Below are 15245 nucleotides of genomic sequence, written 5' to 3' on the forward strand. Positions count from 1 at the left end.
TAATTTGCTAAATCTCAGTTGAAGAAATAGCGGGTTTGTGCCTCTTGAAAAAGAGAAGAGTTGATTTTACTCTGTTTATCAGGATCTCAGTAAGTTTCAAAGTCCAATAATAGCTGTGTTTAATGAAGGATGAACTGGTGTGATAGCTGGGATTTTGGATTTGAAATATCCAGTGAGTCTAAGGAGGTTACAGGAAAACACTCTGGTTTTCTGTTCATTCCTTCAACAGGTTTGATCTAGGGCCAAGAATCTCTCCAAGGACAAAACTTGCTTTGGGCTCCAGCCATTTTTGAGGTGGTCATAGTGACATATTACACTTGGTTTACAGTGATACTTATGATAACCTCCAGGCCAGTTTCTTGCTTGCATTTCAGTAATGGCTGCTCCACATATCACTGGAAAAGCCCAGCACTGGACAATGAAACTTCATTTTCCGTGTGGACACCAAGTCACCACTTCTTTGAAAGGGACATACTATCAAGTGATGTGTGATAGTCCTAGCCCTAAGGTCATTATGGTCAGTCCAAAGCATTACTATGATCAGCCAAAAGTATTCTTTTACTAGGTATGCATTGATGCAGTTACTATCTTTAGAGACTCTCTTGGTTTTAAAAGTATTGACATCAAAATCAAACACTGATGGTCTTCTAATCTCCTTGGTAGAGCACAATGTGCCAGAATCACAGTGGGTTTTCAAGTGCACTGAAGACTGTACATAGATAGGAAAGGTCTCTGGTCTACATCAAACAGCTCTCATGGTAGTGTCATTATTTGTTGGCAGCAAGATGTACTGGTAATGTTCCAAAAGCCATGGTATTGCTCGTGATGTGTCATTTAAATACTGCAGGTTATGTGTGTATGGCATACCATTCTGACATTGAGTATGTCTTCACATCTCACATACATAACCCAGAGCCACAGAAGTGTCTGCAGAAAGCATGAGGAAAATTATTGTCTTTAAAATTCTTTGCAAAATTCCATATACTAGGATGATACTCTCTTATGTCTGCAGCTCCTGAGGTGAGTCCTGTGCAGTAAGTGTATTTCTCTGTGATCTATAAAACTTTATTCTAGGACAAGAAAGGGAAATACTTTCCAGTATGTACTGCTGTTACATACAAGATACACTTGTGTTACACTCCCCCTGAAATTACATTAGCCCAAAATGATTTCTCCCTTTACTAGAATTTTTTTTTATTTACAGTGTTGCAATTGGCAAATTACTGCATTTTGTGCTTTCGGAGTGATTGTAAAACTCATTGTATCTTGGTTTCTCTAAAGGCTTATTTATGCCTAAGATAGCATACACTAGTAACCTTTTTGAGCAGGTGTAATTCATAATTCTACATAAAATAAACCCTCAAAAGATTTAGGGATCCAATCTCCTGATCCTATGGACTGATTATTCATGGTGTGGTCTTGAAAGAAAGACAGAGTAATGAAGATAGAGGAACCTGTCGTGCGAGTAAACAAATAAATAGTGTATTTGCATCTCATCTATCTGGTTTACAACCTTTCATGAAAAATGAAAACTGTATAAGTTCAACATGACTTCTGTCCTTTCTCTCCTACCTTGTATAATTTCTTCCACTGAGCATCTGTCCCTGCCAGAGAAGGAGGGGAGGATAAGGGGTACAGTCCTGCTCAAACAGCATGGTGTTCAGTTCCAGGATGCTCTGATTACTGATGCCCTAATGTCAGAAAGATGTTAAATAAATCCAAGTCCCATTAAGCTCATTCTTAATGAAAATTTTGTAGTGTCTTGCTGACACAGGGAAAAAGGCATCAAAAGAAAGCCACTGTGATGGATAATTTAGATGGATGGGGTTGGGAAGGAACAACCATTGGCTGCAGGACGCTTTACAAGGCTGTCCCTTTTGCTATGTACAGGCAGAGCATGAGCAAGTAGCAAGCATAAGTAGTACAGTAGCCTCAAAACCACCACAGTTTGCTGCTTGAAGTACAAAATCATATTTACAGTAATTTCACAACTATAAGGCGCACCCTTTTGACTAAAATTTTTTCCCAAACCCGGAAGTGCGCCTTATAGTCTGGTGCGCCTTATCTGATGTACAAAGTTGCGACATTTGCCACCCCGGAAGTGTGAGCTGCAATTAGGGGGCGGTGCCACGGGAGCGGGCAGCCACAACCAGCAGGAGCTGAGCGGGGAGGGAGGGAGCTGCCCTGGCCCCGGCCCCAGTGTGGGGGGAACGAGGAGCCGCCGGCTGCGGGGGGAGCAAAGAGCCGCAGGGGCTGCGGAAAAGCGGCGGCAGTGGCGCTGCCACTGCGGCCGCGGGAAAGGGGCGAGAAGCGGCGGCGCTGCCCATGCGGCTGCCGGAAAGGGGCGAGAATCGGCGGTGCTACTGCTGACCACGGGGAAGGGGCGAGAACTGGCAACGCTGCCCGTGCGGCCGCTGGAAAGGGGTAAGAAGCAGAGGCGCTGCCCATGTGGCCGCCGGAAAGGGGCAAGAAGCAGCGGCGCTGCTGTCGACCACGGGGAAGGGGCGAGAACCAGCAGCGCTGCCCATGCAGCTGCTGGAAAGGGGCGAGAACCGGCAGCGCCGCCGTCGACCGCGGGGAAGGGGCAAGAAGCGGCCGGGGCGGACGTGCCACAGAGCTGAGCGAGGATGTGTGCCAGGTCGGCCGACCTGCCGAGCGAGGATGGGGGCCAGGGCGGCCGTGCCACCGAGCAAGGACGGGGGCCAGGGCAGCCATGCCGCCAAGCGAGGATGGGAGCAAGGGTGTCCATGCCGCCGAGCAAGGACGGGGGCCAGGGCGGCCATGCCGCCGAGCCAAGCGACGGACGGGCAGCAGGGCAGCTCTGCGGAGCCACGAGGGGGAACAGCATGGCAGCACAATGGAGTTGCAAGGGGGAACGGCACGGCAGGAGCGCCGAGCCGAGCGAGGGAATGGCACGGTGGCTCCGTGGCGCCGTGAGGGGGAACAACACCGCAGCAGCACAGAGCCGCAAGGGGGAGGCGGCCCCGCGGCTGCGTCGAGCCTCGTCTGCCGGCACCGGGGACGAGCAGGAGTGCCAGGGCCCACTGCACGGGGAGGGCGCCTGCGGCTGCCTTTGAAAGCCTACGCCGATCTGTGAAAAATGTTTCCAAATTGAGCCCCTGACAGTAAACTCCACAATCGCGGGTTTCCGTTACTAATTCGTTACTTTGTTGCGGGCGGCACGGATCTTTGCGGCAAAAAAGAGTGCGCCTTATAGTCCGGTGCGCCTTATATGAGCTACAAAGTTGTGAATTTTGCCGACTCCCGGGGGGTGCTCCTTATAGTCCGGTGCGCTTTATGGTCGTGAAATTACTGTAATTGTTAGTTTTTAAAGCAGATTTGAAGGATCTTTTTTTTGCCAGCTGCAAGGTCACTTGAGCAAATCTACCATCCTCCTCATCATTCTTTGATTTTAGCCTTTTTGTCCCAACAGTCTTCATCCATGTGATTTCAGCTCCGATGCTTTGTGCACCATGTCTCTGCCGGCATCTCAACTGTATCTTTCCCTCTTTTCACTCTGGCCTGTTTAATCAGCACAGAATCATCATATAGGGAAACATGCAGCACCTGGTTTCTCCTGTAACCAAGAGGAACACCTCTTATTTAGCATTAATTTGCGAAAGCTGAAATTATTAGTAAGAGGGTTGTGCTGCATATTCAGATGCTTAATAGCAGCTAAAGGAAACTTTAGTGAGAGAAAATACTCAGACAGTGGTAGAAGTACTACACATATGCAGGCTTTCTATCCAGCCACAGACGCTAAATGCAGTGCAGATAACAACAAAGTACTGGGCAGCCCCCAAAACTTGAGTCTTCAGGAGACTCTGATACTCACATCTGCTGAAGACAGCCAACAAATGCAAAGTCCTCTATGTACTCAGACTGGTTTCAGAGGAGAAAAGAGGATGGGATTTCTTTTGGTGCTATCAGAGCATAGGCTTTGGTGTGAACCAGGTAAACTCCTGGTCACTAATAGTGCCTTTATATTTGCCTACACAGACTGCTTGAGGTACAAGGTATATTTGGACAAAGAACATCAAAGCACTGGAAAGGTAAGAAGTTCTATTCTTAAATTATTAGGTTTCCAAGGTACATACTGCAAAGGCAAAGGTTAAGATAGTCCAGATTTCCAAACTTAATTCATAAGAAAGTCAACATCTCTATATTAACTTTTTTTAAATTAAATATATTAGGCATCAATGGAAGGAAGAATCTGGCTGTATGTCAGTGAATGAATAAAGAAACAAAACGTGATTTTGAGGAATTAACTGTGCAGGTTAACACATAATTGCCAAATGATAAGGTGTACTGGGATTGCATGTCCTGGTTTTTAGTAGCAGGTTCTACAGGCTTCTGTGAGAAGCTGCTGGAAACTTCCTTCTGGTTTGGCAGAGCTAGTCCCTGGTCACTCCAAAGAGGGACATGCCACTGGTCAAGACTTGGAAATAGTGGTAATGACTCTGTAATAACAGATTTAGGAAGAAAGAAGAAAAGTTATTGCACAGTTGCAATTGTGGCCAGAGAAGAGTGGGGTGACAATATGGGAGAGGAAAAAACTCTGCAGACACCAAGGTCAGTGGAGAAGGAAGGGGAGGAGGTGCTCCAGGCACTGAAACTGGGATTCCACTGCATGATCTGGTGACAACCATGGAGAAGCAGCTGTGCCCCTGCAGCACTTGGAGGACCAAGGGGATGCAGGGAACCACCTGCAGCCCATGGAGGAGCTCTTGCCAGAGCAGGTGGATGCCTCAGAGGAGGATGTGACCCTGTGGGAGGCCCATGGAGAGAGGAGCCCACTCTGGAGTGGCCTGTCCTTGAAGAACTTCATGGAAGAGTGACCCACATTGCAGCAATTCACATGAAGTGCTGCCCTTGAGATGGACTCATGCTGGAGAAGTTCTTGGAGAACTCTCCTGTGAGAGGGACCTCATGATGGAGCAGGGGAAGGACTCCTCTCCCTGAGCAGCAAATGAAACCACAGGTTTCACTGAGCATAAACCCACATTCCCTGTCTCCCTGCCCCACAAGGGAAGAAGGTAGAGCTGGGAAGGAGAGAGGGGTGGGGGAAAGGTGTTTTTAAGATTCTGTTTTACCTCTCATTGTCCTGCTCTATCTTGAGCCTGTTTTGTCCAAGGCCATATTTAGTGAGTGATCTCTCCCAATCACTATCTCAAGTCATGAGATAAATTTTATAAACTTTGTTAAATCTTTTTGTTAAATTTTCTCTCTCCTGTCCAGTTTGTGGAGGGGAGTGAGAGAGCAGCTTTGGTGGATGCCTGGCATCCACTACACAAGGTCATGCAAAATTAATTCTCTGAGTGGCTAAAATCTGACAGTCCTGTAACTCCCAAGGTGTCATAGAGATATACACAAAAGTGGAAGTTTTCCATAGTCTTTGGCAGAAATTCAGAACCCTGCATTTTAAGTCTGTAAGGTGTTTCACACGAGAGGCTGTGCAGAATATCACACTACTGTCCACCTGAAAAGAACTCATACAAATTTAAAAGACAGATGCTAAACAGTTTTGCTTAAAAATCTCAGAGTAAGAATTCTTGGCATCCATCCATGCCTGTGGTTTACACAGCTACTCACAAAGGGTTTCTGAGAGTTTTAGTCCTTTATACCCAGCAGAGGGTGGTAGATGCTAGAATTTGCATTTGCTATATTAACTGTCATTTGGTTCAATCTTCAACTAGGAGTTTGTTTCATTCATATCATTATCTGAAGTTGGCTAATGTCTGCAGCCACACACAGCAAATTCAGTGCCATACCAGAATAAAAATCAGTTTTATGCATGCTAAATGGCTACTTCAATCTGCAGGCACACAAAGACAGAAAACTACTTTATCAAGCTGCAGCTCAAGTCACTAGAGCAACATATCTTTGTATCTCATACATGTTAAAACATGTTGTATACCAAACATGGTAAATCTGCACCAAATAAGGTATTCAGATGGTTCAAATCAAAGTGACAATGTTGGTTTAAGAGGAAAAATAATTGCATATGCTAATTCTACTTAAAATAACTTTATAGTCTACCTGAGGTTAAGTAGACAGCTAAATTATTGATTGCAGGAAAATACTTTAAAACAACCAAGAAAAGTTATCTTTCAGGATTATGTAACATATCCTGCCATTGCAGAAGATCCTAGGAATATTTAAAATATGCAAAAGTACCCAAGGGCTGCATTACTCTGCATTTTATACAAAGGATGGAGAGACCAAGAGGGGGCATACAAGCCAGCAGAGACCCCTCCAAAATATCCTTACCTTGGGCTGGTTCCCAAAGGGATGCCTCTCTGGACGCCTTTGCAAGTCTTCTGCTCAGCAAAGCCTGCCATCATCCTTATTCTCATTGTGGCAGCTCCACAACCAAATATCCCCATTTCCTCCTAGTTCACAACCGCCATGCTGGAGCCTCAGTGCTGCTGCCCTGACAGCCATCCCAGCCATCCTGGTCTCTCCAAGCTAAGAAAAGCAGTGATGCTGAGACTGGTAGGAAGATGGAATACTAAAAATGTATTTCCAGATGCTTTCCCTTAAGGTTGTCAGGCCTGACAGCAGTTCCCTTTGCTCTGCATCCACCCTGGAAATATTGGTAGACAGTGGGCAGCAAGTTCTATCAGCATGGGAAAGAATGGACTAATGAAGTAACTTGGTTTTCAGTTTTAAACACTCTGGACAGAGCTTAGTAGGTTTAGTTTGCAATTTCATACGAAAGGTACACCTTTTCATATGCTTTAAGGTGTAATACTATTTTTCCTACGTCATAGTGATTAAAAAGTGTCTGCACTGGTCAGCTATTTTACTTTAGTCCTACTCTCCTATAGATTTTGTCATTCACTGAAAATAGGGTTTTCCTTATGTTCAATCTGACCCTTTCTCATTAGCCTACGAGATACAATCTCATTAGTAGTACTCCAGGCAGGAACCACACTGCTCTCCAAACAAAACACAAGACCAACTATGTTAAATAAAATCCCCCATGACACAAAAGGAACATTTAGCAGGAAATTAATTCAGTTTTTGTGATTGCTGTCATGGTCACATCTGTCTGTGAGTGACCCATCGCTATGTTTGGTGCTCCAGAAGTAATCTCTGTGAAACCATCCCTACCTTTGGGGAGTTATGCTCCCGGTCAATAAGCAAAACAGATGAGATTAGGGAAAGGATGAAGAATTGCTCTTTTTTTCCAAATGTGGCACTTTAACACAGAGAAGTTTCTGGTTGGGCATCATCAAGCCTAGCTGACCTCACTGCAGCTTTCCCCACCACTGCAAGTCTGGGATTTTGCAACTGACCTGAGAGGAGGCAGAGAGGGAGGGTCAGGCTCCAGCAGTGCTCTTTCACTATGGTCGATGATGTCTCAGGAGCTTGAGACAACCACCTGTGTATGTTGTTGTGTATGTTGTATGTTCCAGCCCAAGCACCAGAAGAGTCTGGAAACGTCTTTTGTGGTTTCCAGAAGTTGTTTATTTTATCTAATCTAAAAGTTCTTTCCCTGACTAGCTGAGGTCTGTTCAGCAGGTCAGTCCCAGGCACACTGCCCACCTTCTTGCAGCGGTATTCTTTTTATACTATAAACTATGTAAACATTATTTACAATTATCTTCCAACACCTATCACTTGTACAGTCTAGTTCTACTCTAACCAATCTACAAATGCCAACATCACCCAGATGATGGATTCTAGGAAGAAGGAGAAAGAAGGACAGAACACACCCAGATTCCTCCATCTTGACCCTAGATCCCTATTCTAAAAAATCTTAAAATTCTACTTTTTCACCTTTTGATAAACTAACTTATACTCTACTTATTTTTTTGTGACTTTTAATTCCTCATGCAAAGGTGATAATTTTTCCCAGGGGCTAAAATCAAAGGCACAGGGGTCTTGGGCTCTGTGCCAAGGCTTCTGAGCCCTCTGCCAGGGTCTCAAGCCACCCAGGGTATCCAGAGGGATATCCTGGGTTCCCACATTTCACCAAGCTGTTCATGGGGATGTCTGTGCCAGCAGGGATGAAACAGCCAGATCATGAAGCCTTCCTCAGGAGAAGGAAGATGTCTAGAGAAACATCCCTATTCAATACATGACGAGACCACAGCTACGTAGCATGTATGACTCTCCTCCACCATTGTTTAACTGTAAAATTGTAAAAGAAAACCTGACCAGTCAAAACTATACCATTGCTCACTAAAACACAACTGATGTCGTCACTGATTATGTTGCAGACCCTGGGTGGTGCAGGAGTTTTACTGGGGTGGAGGCATGTCACTTACTGTGTTATGTTTTATATAAAATGGGAGGAGTATTAGCCAACTGGAGCTATATTCTCTCGGCCCATGATGAGAGGCAGTATGCACAGGAAGAAGTGAAATGGTGTTGTGGAAAAAGAGAAGACCCTGGGCACAAAGCATTTCTCCCAGGATATAAGGATGTTGTTCCTATTTTTATTTATGATCTCCTACTCAAGTCCTGCTACACTGCCTCACCTCTGTTACATCATAACAAAATATCAGACTAAGCTGCAAGCGTGTTAGCTATGTTGAGTATGCTAGAAAATGCCTGGGCTAGCTGTCTAAACACAGAGAAATCTGAGCACTCACAATCTCAGGTAGCACAAGTAAATGCCAGAGGACAGGGAAGGAGGAGATGCTCTTACAGAAGTACATGTTTGAGTTTGATGGTTGGATGCCAGGACAATAAAGTACATCTCTGCCCCATAAGAGCAGAGACCAGTGTGGGTGCACCCCAGATCTCAAAAACTTGTCCCTCAGTCACTTCTCTGTTATTATCCAGAGGAGCCACGAGGGGGCTCAGAAATTGCCATACCCTGGCACATAGAGGCAAAAAAGAGGAAGATGCAGGCGCCTGACAGGTTAAACAACAGCATAGTGACTTTTTCTGGTTAGACTCTTCCAGGCACAGGCAGCACTTGTGAAAGACATCATCAAGTTTTCATATCAACACACGTCTTTCTGTCTTTTTTTTTTTTTGGTAACAGAAAATTAAGCTAACATGATTAAAAAAATCACTTGTCTCTTCAGCAATTCATTCACTGTTTTTTTTGAGGTGGAAAGGTATGTATCTGAGGGCTTTTTGTCTCATCAGAGTTCAACCCAGAGATGGTGATCCCAGTATCTCTGAACTTCCTTTTCTGAGGAGCTACAGCAGAACTAGATAAAATTACAGGATTCTTTAAAACCTTCCAATCTTGTCTCTTGCCTTGTAAGTATATGGTATTTATTAGCTATTCTTAAGGGTGTCAGAATATATTTCTTCTTGGGTTTATATCACACTTCCATTGTCACTCAGCCTCATACATTTCAACTATCCAAGTCCCAAGTTGAAATTACATTTGGCAGATAACTTGTGCACAAATACCTTGATCACCCTGTGTGATGGTTGAGAACATGCGATATAACCGAACGCAATATAACCGAAAAGGTGGAGAAAAGTTTTTGCATTTCTCTTCCTCCTCGTATTGTGCAGCACTCTCTGTCTTTAGCAGCAGAAGCACAGAGTAAAGGTCAGACCCTCTGCCTCATGGATGAGGTCCCTGTTATTTGAGGATGCCTCCTTGAAGCCAATGATGGGGATTTCTTAATGCAGCCTCATCACTGCTGCATTCTCCCTGCTCTCCCTCCAGGATGTTCTGGGCCCTTCACCTGTTCTGGAGCCTCCCTCACACAGCCCAGTCAGTCCCAGAGGACACTGTCAAGTTCATCTGCAAAGTAACTGATGAACTGGTAGTCAGAGCTCACCTACATCCACTGGTACCAAATATCACCTGGGACGCCCTCTACATACACAGAGATTGGTCTCAATCACCCTTTCTTGGTCTGATATTAATTGAAATAATAGATTTCCTCTAAAAGAAGTGTCTACCCACACAGATGCCTGCTGCTGGTGCATAAGCTGGGCAACCAACTCAGCAAGTTATCACTCACTGCATGGTGTGGGACTGCACCCACAACCGTTCCCTCAACCTCTGTCATTTACTGCAGCTGTAATGTGTTCACAGAAGAATCATCACAAAATGCCATGAACTTTTTGCATGGAGATATGGCAGCTTCTTTGTCTAGACATGGGAAAACAGCAGCCAGAAAGGTCAGGAAGTGCTTGATAAGGAACTGGAGACATCCAAGATGGGAGAAAGAAGGAGGGGAGAAGAGCAATCCTAAATAATTAAGGGGAAAGAGGGAATTTTGGATGAAATTGCTGAGTTCACATGTCCTGTGGGAGCTTCCAAGTTTTACCCCAGGATAAGCAACTTTACAGATGCAAACCCCAGAGAAATGGAAAAAGAAAATTATGTCCAGGTGTGAACTGGGAGGGGCAAAGTAAATGCTGGGGAATCCTCATGAGAGAAACCCACCTCTAACTGAGAGTCTTTCCCAAATTATCTTCAGCTGAAGACCTGGGCAGGAAACAGAAGGAACTGCATACCTGTGATTTCCAAGGGGCCATTCTAGGAGCCACACAGTATTGTCTGTTGCAGCCCCCTCTTGCTACTCCAGAGCAATTCCATACAAGTGAAGTCTTTCCAAGAGTTAATGAGAGGTATCTTACAAAGTATCATTCTACTTTGCAGGATGCTGTCTGTCCCTTCCTAGGTTGTTGATTCCTCTCTCTGAGGCTGTTGAGCAATGCGAGGTAAGCCACACAATTAATAAGCAGCTGGGAGAAGCAGCTAAGTTGTGATATATTTATCAGATAAAAGTCAAGTACAAACAAGGCCTATTCATAGAAACAGGGGACTTAAATATCTCTCTTAGCAGACACATAGGAAGACCCCTTGGACTTCGAATAACTCAAACAAACTCAAATAAATTTGGGAGCTGAATCAGAAAGTGGAAGTGTGGGAATTACTTCATGATGCTGGGAAAATTATATCTTGTGTAAGCAATTTGTTTCTACTTAAAAAAAAAAAAAAGAACTCCAATAGCAACAGTAACAGTAAATTGTCATTATAGATTTTTTCAGATGATCTGGATGAGGAAGCAGTGGAGATGGGAGATAGCCATGTAAGACAGCTGTTTATTAGCAGGTTTTTCAGATCTCAGTATCAACCTTTTTTTAAAAGAGGTTCTGGTTTGTTTAATAAGGCTGATATAAAAATACTTAGGCCCATGTGCTGCATTTGGCTTTGGAAGGGCCAATCACCTGTTGAATAGTTTTAATCAATATTTTGATTAGAAACTCTAGCAGTCTGCGACAGTAAACTACACGAGATACATAGAAAGCATGTTCTATAAAGGGCTCTCTTGCTGGTTTCAGAACATAAGAACATGGAAATGAGTGTATATGTACTGATTACACATTATATAAGTTTACACTACAAAACATCTGCATTTAAGCTGAAGAGCTAAACTCGCGTTTCAGCCTGCTAAAATCTGTAAGAGTACCAAGGCCACGGGAAAAGCCTAACTATGAAGACAGCGGCCAAGATAGGCAAAGAGAAATCCCACCTACTGAGTAATGTGAAAACAAGCAGCTGTAGGGCCAGGAAATGGAAGATGATTCTATTATATTTATGGTTTTTTAATAGTTGGATTCATCGGTAAAAGTTTGAAAACACTGTGACTTTTTTTGCTCTGCTGGATAACTCTAAACTATGACTAACTCTAAACTATGTAGGAAGAGGGATTTCTGGTAGAAGCTATATTGCAGGATATTTGATGTTCAATGTTCAAAATAAATAGAACAAATTGTTAAAAAGAAGCATTTTGAAGGCATCATCATGGGATGAAATTTCATCCAACAGAACCTCAGTCTGTAAGAGAGGTAAGAAATTTAGCTGATCTCTGTCTAGTACCTTATCTGGCAAATACACCTTGGAGAACAAGGCTCACAGTACAACAAGCAAAGGGGAAAAAAAGGTGGCTCATCATCCAGGCAAATTCCCTGTGGAAATAAAAAAGAAGGGGGAAAAGATTTTTCTCAGTAGTGAGCTCTCTTTTTACAAGGCTGAGTTTTGAAGGAGAGTGGTTTTGGGGGTACGGGGCAGGGGGAGAGATTGTCTGTTTGTTTTTTCCCCTTCTGTTTGAGAGTTAACAGGAAATGGCTCATGCATCATTATTTAACTTGTAGCTGGCACAGCCTCATTGGACAATTTTCTGCCACTCAGATCTGCTTCACCCCTTCTTGAGGCTGACCCTGACCCTGTGCTCTGTGTAAGGAAGCCCTAAGAAGAGCAGTGATGATGTGGTTGCTGAGCACTTTCTTCCTGGCAACTGTTTTTTCTTGTATGTGCCCTTCTCATCCTGCTGCCTGCACATTCACCAGTGGAAAAGGAGATGCTCTCTTATCTCAGCTTCTTTACTTTTTCTCTTTTATTGCCACAGGTGGCTCTGCGCAGGACTTGCAGCAAACCCCTATATCCATCACCAAGCCACAAGGCAAAACAGCCCAAATCAACTGTCATGTCTCCAGTTCTGATTTCAGCAACGTTTTAATTCACTGGTACCAAAAGAAGGTTAATGCAGCTCCCAAACGTGTTGCCTACATGTCCTCCAAGTTTTTCCTTGAAAACCAGTCTGATGAGGGGAAGTTTACTGGTAAAAAGGATCCCAGAAAATCTGTTTGTATCCTGACAGTGAACAAAGTAACGCCGCAAGACTCTGCCACCTACTACTGTGCCAGTTGGGATGCACAGCAGTAGAAAGCCACAGGGGACCTGCACAAAGACATGCTCTGCCCTGCTTTCCAGATAAGAACCTGAAGTGTTTGACAGCACACCACCCTATTTTCCCCAAAAGCTTTTAATCAGATTGCACAGACAGCCAAATACAAAAGATGCTGCTGAGCTTTGCAGATGCACACTACAGCCAGTAGCAGCAGACCTGTTATTTCACTTTGGCAACAAAAATGGCATTTTTGGGGTCAGGATGGATTGCCTCTGAGTGGGTTTATAAGATGATAGGTTTGCCTAAAAGCAGGGTCCTGCTAAAAGCAGGAAAAATCTTTCTATTCCCACTACCCTTCCAGCTACATCTTTGGAATAAAACCCCGGTTCTGTCATTTGTGCGGCAGAATAGAAGGCTATAAGGGAAAATAAACTTGAAGCACCAGTCAAGACTGCAGATGCAATATACACATTTTATACTCCTCTGTCACTTGAGAATCTGGTTTTATTTTCTCTTTGTTTTCTGCTTGGAGCTGATGAAATTTTTTTTTTAGGTTAAAACACAAGTCCCTTAATTTACTTCAGTGGGGCTTCTCATCCAGCATAGGAAGACTACAGCTATAGAGCAGATGTTTTTATTTTTGCAAACAGATAGACATTCCTTTGAGTTATTTCAGCTCTTTCTGTTCATGGACAAATGACATATATAAAGTCACAGGACCATTGTGCTCCTATCCCAAAGGACCCAGTATTGCCAGTCTCCAGTATGGAGTCTCCAGAGATCACTGAGCACTGTGGCACCAGTTGCATTTCACATGAGACTGAAAGATCAGATTCTTGGCAGGACAGCAGTAGGACAGCAGTTGCTGGATCTGTGTGAAAATTCTTGGGGGAAAAAAAAAGCTGGCTAATGTAAGTAAAATGACATGACAACAGGAAAAGGGGAGTTGGTTTAGTTTTCTTTCCAAGGGAACAAGAAATGGCCTTGCATCTGAAAAATTACTTTGAATTGCATAAAATAATTTTTATATTTTGCTTGACCTAATTGTCTTTATTTTAGACTAGGCCTGTAGGGATTGCAAAGCATTTGTGTTTCTTTGCATTGTGATTCTTTCCAGCATTCGGAGAAACCACTCTGAGGTGTAGCTCAGAGTATCTCACCTTACCTGTGACAAGAAACAGTCACAAACACAACAATCCCGCTTTTGAGCTCCCAAATGTCTGCTGTGTATTTTCCTGGTCTTCAATATTCAATCTGTGTCATGAGTAGTAATTTCACATCCCTTCAATTCATTTAGCTCAATGATTTGAATTCTATTTTTTAATGTTTTACTGGCAGCCAACCTGTGGAAAAGCCCATTTTGTTTGGTCTGAAAGACCAAGGAAAATCCAGGCATTGTTTAGAAGCTTTCAGCTAGTCGAAAAGAAATGGTAAAATTTGCTTCAGACTGCAAAATTACTTTGTAGATGAGTTAAGGTAATTGGAGGGGGGAGGGAGGGAGGAGGGGAGGTGGGGAGGGAGGGAGGGAAGGAGGGAGAGTGTGCCACTTCCGTAAAGCTATAATCTGACTGTTAATTTAGCAGGGTTCAATCAATTTATCTCAAACAACACCTTCCAGGACAACCTCTCCAAAGGCCCAAGTGAGTCATTTCCTTTCCTCAGTTGCTGTGCTCTGCCCCGCTGGGAGTACTGCTAACTTCCTCCGAGGGCAGACACAAGCAAGAGCCCTCAGGATGCTGCTGCTTCCTCTCCTGGCCCTGGCTGCAACCTGGTCTCGTATGTTCCCTGTGTCACTGTGACACAAGTGGAAGGAAGCATCCCATGTTTTATGTGTGAATGAGAGCCAAGCTAAGAGTATTTATTCTGTTTTCTCTCTTTCTAGATGGACAAGCACAAGTGCTTCTAAAGCAGAGAGAAGTGTCCATTACCAGAGGGAACAAGACAAGGGCATCCATGGACTGTATAGCTGAGGGTGTTCCTGCCTTCCAGTATGCATATATCCATTGGTACCGACACGTACCCAACAAAGCCCCAGAATGGATTCTATATATCGGAGACGGTGCAGCCTCTTACGACGGCAATTCCTATAGAAACAAGTATTCTTCTTCGAAGAAAGGCACAAACGTCTGCACTTTGACAATCAATGACATCAACTCCAGTGATGAAGGTGCCTACTACTGTGCCTACTGGCATTTCCACAGAACCTGCAGGTGACAGGCAGCCTGTACAGAAAGCGGCCCCTGAGGGGCAGGCTTTCTGTCAAACACAGAGAATCACAGTTGCACTTTCCTGCCTCTAAACACCCCAACATGTTTATGCTGAGTATGTTTGCATGATTATCAGACAAGCAGAAAAGCAAAGATGTGCTACAACCTAGGTGGTATAATGCTCTGTGCTGGGGAAAACGAGCACTCCTGTGGATGATGATATTACAGCTAAATTATAGAGTAACATGTTAGAAACTGGGCTTTTACTTTACTGACTTTAGTGTTTTGTTTTGTGCTTTATTACTTCTTATTCAAAGGAAGAGGATAGGAGGAGGTCTGCAAGTCTTATCCGAGCATTGGAAGGGGTAAAATTTCACACAACAGGTGCAGGAACTGGACCAGGCCATGCTAA

The 15245-nt window shown here is 44.0% G+C and overlaps 1 gene segment (V, D, J or C); it reads left to right on the forward strand.

The window, feature by feature from the left end:
* The first annotated feature begins 12202 nt into the window (after positions 1 to 12202).
* Positions 12203 to 12661, forward strand: LOC116994021. The segment is given in 2 exon segments: positions 12203 to 12245; positions 12345 to 12661. Coding segments are annotated over 2 exon segments (360 nt in total).
* The last annotated feature ends 2584 nt before the right edge of the window (positions 12662 to 15245 follow it).

Source organism: Catharus ustulatus, chromosome 1 (genome assembly GCF_009819885.2).
Source record: "Catharus ustulatus isolate bCatUst1 chromosome 1, bCatUst1.pri.v2, whole genome shotgun sequence".
NCBI lineage: Eukaryota > Metazoa > Chordata > Aves > Passeriformes > Turdidae > Catharus > Catharus ustulatus.